This window comes from Hydra vulgaris, chromosome 15 (genome assembly GCF_038396675.1).
Source record: "Hydra vulgaris chromosome 15, alternate assembly HydraT2T_AEP".
NCBI classification, from domain to species: Eukaryota; Metazoa; Cnidaria; class Hydrozoa; order Anthoathecata; family Hydridae; genus Hydra; species Hydra vulgaris.
In genome coordinates this window covers 23,638,018-23,646,589 of record NC_088934.1, presented here as the reverse complement: position 1 = coordinate 23,646,589, position 8,572 = coordinate 23,638,018, and the positions used below count along the sequence as shown (strand labels likewise).

General features: G+C 26.8%; 1 protein-coding gene across 1 annotated transcript; it reads right to left on the bottom strand.

Moving 5' to 3' along the window:
* Nucleotides 1-4,514: 4,514 nt before the first annotated feature.
* Nucleotides 4,515-8,159, bottom strand: LOC136091826 (uncharacterized). Its single transcript, XM_065819539.1, has 4 exons — nucleotides 8,094-8,159; nucleotides 7,937-8,025; nucleotides 5,195-6,159; nucleotides 4,515-5,083 (listed from the first exon to the last, which is right to left on the bottom strand). The coding sequence occupies exons 1-4, from the start codon at nucleotides 8,157-8,159 to the stop codon at nucleotides 4,515-4,517; spliced, it is 1,689 nt and encodes a 562-aa protein (XP_065675611.1).
* Nucleotides 8,160-8,572: the final 413 nt, after the last annotated feature.

Sequence of the window (8,572 nt, the reverse complement as noted above, 5' to 3'; positions counted from 1 at the left end):
TGAGAATCTTGCATAGATTTCGTCGCATAAGAATGAAAGGGTTATATCTAATTTTTGTTGTTATGAGAATTTAACTTTCAATTTTTCTTAGTTAATATGTTTTTATTCTTGTAACTTTTTATAATTTCAACTATAAGTCTTTTTTTATTTATGTTTCTTTATCAAACCGATAATATTATTTATAAATATTTTATATTTTTTGCTTTTTATTATTATAAACTAAAACTTTTATTAAAAATACTTATAATATGAAAAAAGCAGATAGAGCTCTTTAACTCTGCGACGATTTCGAATTAAAATGAAGCCGAAAATTCGAAATTAAATTAAATCATTGCAAAGAGAATAAACAGCTATGAAACAAATATTTTACCAAAGGCTATATTTACTAGACACTTTATAATGTACAAATAAGTTAATAACTTAGTCGCTATTTCTTTTTACTTTTTTTTATTACATTCCCGAAATTCCAGGAAATTTTGTTTAAAATCCCGGGATTACAGGATCAAAAGTTTGCACGGCATCCTGGGATTTCGGGATCCCGGGATCCGTGCAAATCCCAGGATTGCCATCCCTAAATCTAGCCTTAATTTTGTTAGTTTAAAAACCATAGGCAAGCTACAAGCTGTTTTTGACCACAAACTGTATATTTAACGCCTTTACTATATATATATATATATATATATATATATATATATATATATATATATATATATATATATATATATATATATATATATATATATATATATATATATATATGTATATGTATATACATATATATATGTATATATAGATTTATATATATATATGTATATATATATATATATATATATATATGCATATATATATGTATGTATATATATATATATATATATATATATATATATATATATATATATATATATATATATATATATATATATGTATGTATATATATATATATATGTATATATATATATGTATATATATATATATATATATATATATATATATATATATATATATATATATATATATATATATATATATATATATATATATATATATATATATATATATATATATATATATATATATACAGAGGCTATTCTAGGAAAATAAATTGGGCGGTGGTAAACCCATGCTGCACTATCAGTCTAAATTGCGAAAAAGCGGCCAAAACTTTTTTCCGATCTTTTATTTTTAACAGAAAGTGAACTTTGTGCAATCTTTTTACTTTAAACAAATGTTAACTGTATTTAAACTCAACATAGAGTCGTTTTCTGTAAAGAAAGATTATAGCTTTGTTTTCATAAAAAAAATTTATTGCAAAGAGTGCATCTAGAACATTATACAGGTGTTTTTTCTTTGTTGTTGATTAAATATGAAAAGATAAGAACTTATAAACGTAATTTAAGAAGTTGATATTAATCATGCGAATTTGCAAGCCGTTTTAGAAACTGAAGCAAAAAATAAATTGCTTACCAATGAAGACCTGTCTGATGCAGAACTCTCAAAAAAAAATTAGACTTTTTATTTATAAATTAAGAGTTAAATATGCAAAGCATAATCGTCATTTTAAAAGATTAAATAAATAAAAAAATGTCCTGGTTAGAGGGTGAGTTGTTTCAGAATCAAAATACTAAACTTGATTCAACTTTAAAAACTGGACGACCAGAAAAAGAATGGATAGAGTGTTCATTAAGAACAAAAAGGAGGAAAGTTTCAAGGTAGTTTCTAGTCTAAAATTATTATTTTTGTTTTTAAAAGCCGCTAATTAAAAACATAAGTTTTAATATATATATATATATATATATATATATATATATATATATATATATATATATATATATATATATATATATATATATATATATATATATATATATATATATATATATATATATATATATATATATATATATAATCGTCGCTAATATCGTAATGTCATAATATCGTCGCTGCAAAGCAAAACTATCTTAAGTCCATTTTTGGCTAAAATGACTTTTTTTGGCTAGAAGTACTCCTTAGGTGCATAAAAATCATCTCAATGTATGGAACCAAAAATGATTAAATCTAGGCCACATTGAGCAAAATTCAAATATCTTATGTCCGAAAAAAATATCTTAAGTGTGTTTAAATGGTATTTTTAAAGTGTTATCGTAAATTATTTTGAAGCTTATACTATCTTTCAAGTAAATTATTGTATAAAAAATGAGTTAAACTTATTATGATCATGTAATAATATTTAGTAAGTTTCTACTAGAGTTCTACTAAGTTTAGTAAGTTTCTTACTAGAGTTTCAAAGTTAGCTCATTGTGGTAAAATAATTATTAATTGCAGTGAGTTTTAGCCTTCTGAATAATATTCAGAGTGATATAACTAACTGTTTAAAAATTATCATTTGGCAATGATAGTTATTAAACAGTTATTTATAACACTCTGAATAATATTCAGAATGCTAAAACTCACCGCAAGTAATAACTATTTTACCGCAATGAGCTCTTAAACTCTATAAGTATAAAATCTAAAGGACTTATTTAGAATAACTTATTAGTAGACATGAAATTTTGAGAAAATTAATATACAAATTTTATTTTCAATTTTACATGTCTTATGCTGTTAGTTAAAAGACTTTAGTATGACATCTGTGACTGTTGCAACAAGTAACTGTATGGATCATGTTGACGAAGATAATAGTTTGATAGTTCCAAATTCGCTAATAGTTAAAAGCGATATTTTAGGTTAAATAAAAGTTATTTATATATATTTTACAGATTACATTATTAACTTATAGTAAATATTTACAGTAGCAGGTAATTAATTTAAAGACATAGTTTATGCTTTGCAAAAAAATTTCTCTCCTAAAATAATTAGTTGTAAAAAAAAATTGATATAGATTATTACAATGAGATGACTTCATTATGTTTTATAGGATGCAGTAAACGTTCCAATTTGGCCTATGACCTATGTTCCGTACCAATGAAAATTTTGAAACAAGGCTTAGACAATGGCGAAGATGTCTACCTGACATATAATGGAAATCGTATTTTCAGTGGAACTTTTTAAGTTGTTTTGAATGTTGCTTGTAAGTGCTATTGAAAGTTATTTTAAATGATTACATTATTTTTAGGGAGTGGTTCTGTCCACCGAGAGATGATACCTAAAGGTTTTGGAAGATTCTTTATAACAAAAGTAATGAAAAACTTTAATAAATACCCAAAATTTGATTATATATATATATATATATATATATATATATATATATATATATATATATATATATCTGTTATATATATATATCTGTTATATATATATATATATATATATATATATATATATATGTATATATATATATATATATATATATATATATCTGTTATATATATATATATATATATATATATATATATATATATATATATATATATATATATATATATATATATATATATATATATATATATATATATATATATATATATATATATATATATATATATATATATATATATATATATATATATATAACAGGACAGGTGAGACTGTTGCATTCTTGTATTCGTTTATATACATATATTAAAAACAACTATCTAAGAGTTTTTCAACCTTCTGTTTTATTACAAAAAATCGTATATAAATACAAAGTTATAATTCCCATGACAATTATAGAACAACAATAGTCATTAAAAACTATAAATTAATACGTGACTTTCATCACGTTTATCTACGTGACTTTACCACGTATACGTAATAATTTTAATTTACCAACTTTAATAGAACATGCCCTCTTGGTGAATTACCTCATAAGTCTAATTGTTGTGGGGCTCTTATTATTCGTCCGGAGCGCATTATCGTTTGTTCGTTGCAATCATTTCGAACTTGAACGGCATTCTCGTTATAACTTCCTTTACCGTTACCAACTTCATCTTTTGGTATAGCAAGACCATCGTTAAGTGAGTCTTTTTATTTTGAGAGTCCGGAATACGGCGACGCAAGTGTGAGATATGTCTTGGGAATAGCCTATTTGCGGTTTCGACGTCAAACGACCAGGCATTTTGCTTCCGTACGATACCAGGTATCCAAGACATTTTGTCTCTTGAGCTGGTTTTACCCAAACATTGTCACCTTCCTTGAATATGTTGTCTGCTTCATATTTTTCGACTTTCTTACGAGTATCGACACCTGGAATAAACGACGTTGGTTTTTGCTTAAATTGCTGCGATGGACTTTTACTACAATTTGATGAGATCGTCTCATTGTACAGTAATACTGCCAGAGCGATTGATCAACGTGAGCGGGCGACTGTTCTTTTGATTGTTCTGTGTATGCGTTCAACGATACCATTGCCTTGAGCTCGATGAGCTGCTCGATATTCTAAATCAACGTCCCATTCGTCAGCAAATCTTGTTAGCGTGTGTGAACGAATTTCATTGTCCATTAGAAGGCAAACTGGCGGTCCAAATAAGGAAAATATTTCTTCCAGCTTTCCAATAATTTCAGCCGCTGTTTTGGTTACCAGTTTGCGCCTTACGTTATACATTCAGGTTGTTTCGTAAACAAAGTTGCAATGTTCGATCGACACCAAAATGACCAATTGAGTGAACTTTCCATATGTCTTTCTGTTGGATTATTCCGGTTGCACACACTGTTCTGCACCATTTTTGAGGGATTTGTGAAAGTCGATCGGCCAGATTTAGTTCAGACAGAATCCATTGTACAATAATCTTAATATCTTTTGCTATTTCCTTTATCGTATTCAGCCGTCGTTGTACTAGCAGTTGAGAAATTCCCCGAGTCTTTACGCGATATTCTTCTTTTAAAAGTGCGTTTAACCATCCCACGGTGCTCTTGCTATCGCTGTATACTGTGAGTTCTTTTATATCCCATTTACTGGCTAAATTTAACCCTCGAAGTATCGAATCTAGTTCACTTATATTAATATGGTGCGTATCACTCGTTGGTCGTAGCCATGCTGCATCTTCAATAACGATTCCTCCAATTAGAAAAACTACACCCAGTCCTATGGACGATGCATCACAGTAAAGCTCAGCTTTTCCATTCACTGGTACCAGCCATTTCCCACCAACCGAGTCCTCTTTTTCTGAACGGTGAAGCAACTAATTCATTTTTTCTTTGCATTCTTCAGAAACATACTCATTCCATGGAATATTTTCAGCTAATCGTTTGATGTATGAAGCTTGTAAACGCAAACTTCCTGCCACCGGGTAATGTCCAATAAGTTTATCTAAATTGCTAAAAAGCTGTGACCGTGTGACTGCATTTGAAGATTCGAATTGTACTACATTGTCCCGCTTCCATATCAATTCCCCATTTTTATTTCGTTCGACTCTCAATCCTAAAACACGTCCTTTTTCTAGCTCTTCTGGAGGTTTACACTGCAACCCAAATTTCTCAAGATGCTTCGCTACATTTTTAGCAGTTTCTACACTTTCATCGACAAATATATCATTAATGTAATTATCACATGCTTTCTTCACAGTAGAATTCATATTGAGCACGTGACGAAGAATTGTAGTCATTATTGTTGGAGCCACGTTGATGCCAAAACACATTCTGGTGAAACAATACCGTTCCCCATTTATAATCACAGTTTGATATGGCCACAGTTTTTTGTCAATGTGAATTTGAAGGTAGGCTTTCTTAAGATCAAGGATTTTTGCACTTTCAATTTTCCTCCAACGACGCAGTTTCTCTTGACAAACGTCGACATTTGCTGTGTGACAATTTACAAATTCGTTGAGAGCTCGGAAGTCTCCCACTGGGCGTATCTTTCTACCTTTATTTTCTTGCACAACACACATGAGCGGTATCAATACTTTAGGTGGTCCCAGTGCTTGCTCGTTATATGGCACAAGAATGCCAGAGTTGATCCATTCATTTATTTCTTTTCGGTAACTACTTTCATGCTTTTCGCTCATCTTGTATTCGCGGATCGTATTATTAATTGCGAGCTCTTTATTCCAGTTCCATGATGCCGTCCACTTTTTTCCGTCGAACTTTTCCGTGAAATCCTGATGTTTTATTTTGTTGCTTTTGTTTATTTCTTTCTCTTCGTTTATTTCGTTTATTTTGTTTTCTTCGTTTACTTCGTTCTTTTCGTTTACTTCGTTCTCTTCGTTTATTTCGTTCTTTTCGTTTATTTCGTTCTCTTTACTTCTTATATAGTTTGCCCCACATGTTTATTTCTTATATTATTTGCCCCACGTGTTTATTTCTTTCTCGTCGTTTATTTCGTTCTCTTTGGAGTACAATACCTAAAGGAAACAAATGAACTCATTGCAGCAAAAGAAATAAATCTTTTATATATTTTATATCTAGATCTTCTCAGTAATAAAAAGCACTGCTCCATAAAAATTAAAGTTGTTGTTGACTTGACTATGTTGGATGGCAAGTCAGTAAATGCTATCACGTTTTCGAATTCATCACAATTGTGCAATGTTTGGTTTGCAAAACTGAGTGAGATGAACAATCTAGTAAAAATCAGAATGTTTACTCCAAATAAAAAATCTCTTACTATGGGACTACCTAATTTACATTGTTGGATTAGACTTTTTAAGTATGTGCTACACTTAGGATATAAAATGAAAATTAAAAATATCAGGCAAGATCAAAAGAACATAAGCTTTCTGTTATTGAGCAAAAAAAAGGAAATTCAGAAGCGGTTTAGAAGCGAGCTCAGCCTTGTTGTCGATATGCCAAAGCATGGCTATGGTTCCTCAAACACAGGTAACACAGCCAAAAGAGCATTTGACAATGCAAATACTTTTGCAGACATTACAGGAGTTGATGTTAAAATAATTGTTAGATTGAGAAATGATGAAAGGACAGTGAAAAAAAAAATACAAAAATTCGTGAATTATTCTGGGAATTTTTATTTTATTATTTAAGCGCAATAAATCACTCCCAAAACTTATAAAGAGCCTATTAAAAATACTGCAAAATATTTTTTTTAGCAATTGAGTATATATACTTTCTAAATTATAAAAATATAAATATATTGGAATACTTTTGAAAAACGACTTTTGGCAACATTTTTATGATTTGGATTCATAGTGTACTGACGCCATTCCATCAGGAAATTTGCTGCGAGTATGCATTTTTTTGTGAAAAAAAAAGAAGATATTTGCCATAAAAAAAAAGAGGTCCTCATTTTCTGAATGAAAATGGTTTAGAATAGCCCCTGATATATATATATATATATATATATATATATATATATATATATATATATATATATATATATATATATATATATATATATATATATATATATATATAATAATATATATATATATATATATATATATATATATATTATTCATAATTTAATTTATATATATGTAAACATATATATATATATATATATATATATATATACATATATATATATATAAATATATATATATATATTTCATAATTTAATTTTTATATATGTAAACATATATATATAAATATATATATATATATATATATATATATATATATATATATATATATATATATATATATATATATATATATATATATATTTCATAATTTAATTTTTATATATGTAAACATATATATATAAATATATATATATATATATATATATATATATATATATATATATATATATATATATATATATATATATATATATATATATATATATTATTCATAATTTAATTTAAAATTATAATTCAAATAAAAAAATATATTTTTAAAATGAGGACGCCATACCAGTATTGTAAATTCTAAATGTGCACATATATAACAGTAATACAGAAGTTTTCATAGTTCATTATCTTTATGCTTGAATAATTTGCAAATTACCAAATATGTAGTTTGCAAAAGTTGTTGCAATTTGGATTTATGATTCACAACTTAAATCATTTAAAATTAGTTTGTCAAAATCTTTTTTTAATTTAGTAGTATTCAATTCTTGCTTTACATTGTTGTTAGCCATGAAGTATTATTACTGATATGCATAGATTTACATTTTTCAATATTAAATTGCATTTCATAATTTATTGGTCCTACCTATAATCATTTTGCAACATATTTGTATCAGTTTTATTGTTAACTTCAGTTATTACTTATTATCATACTTTACATATAACATCATTTAAAAGTTTACTAATCCTTGTGGCACGCTGCTTACTATATTTTCCCATAATGATACATAATATACAGTACAATTTTTTGTACTAGGTGTATCTTTTCTAAAACCATGCTAATTTCAAATAATTAGATAGTATTCAAAATTAGAAAATATTTAAAAAATATTAAAACAATGTAATATTTGGTTATATATTAAAATTTCTATAGTTTTACAAAGAATCAAAGTCAGTGGATCTGGTTTATAATTTGTGATTTTATTTCTATTACCATTTTCAAACAGCAGCATTATGTTTGCTGCTTTCCATGACATAGGTAACCTTCATGGATTGATTTGTTAAATAATAAAGTTATTGGATTGAAAAAAAACATTTGCACATTTATTTAACACAAAGTTAAAAAAAAATGTGTTAATGAATCTTATCCAACTGATTTTTTTGAGTTCAAAGCTGTATTATATTAGTAAAAG

What these genes read in the sequence shown, in the direction of transcription:
- LOC136091826 (XM_065819539.1), bottom strand. Translation starts at nt 8,159, where the DNA reads ATGGGAAAATATAGTAAGCAGCGTGCCACAAGGATTAGTAAACTTTTA. An exon ending in TAAATGATGTTATATGTAAA is followed by an intron (nt 8,026 to 8,093) that starts GTATGATAATAA and finishes AAATGATTATAG; the next exon opens with GTAGGACCAATAAATTATGA. An exon ending in ACTTCATGGCTAACAACAAT is followed by an intron (nt 6,160 to 7,936) that starts GTAAAGCAAGAA and finishes AAACTATATAAG; the next exon opens with AAGTAAAGAGAACGAAATAA.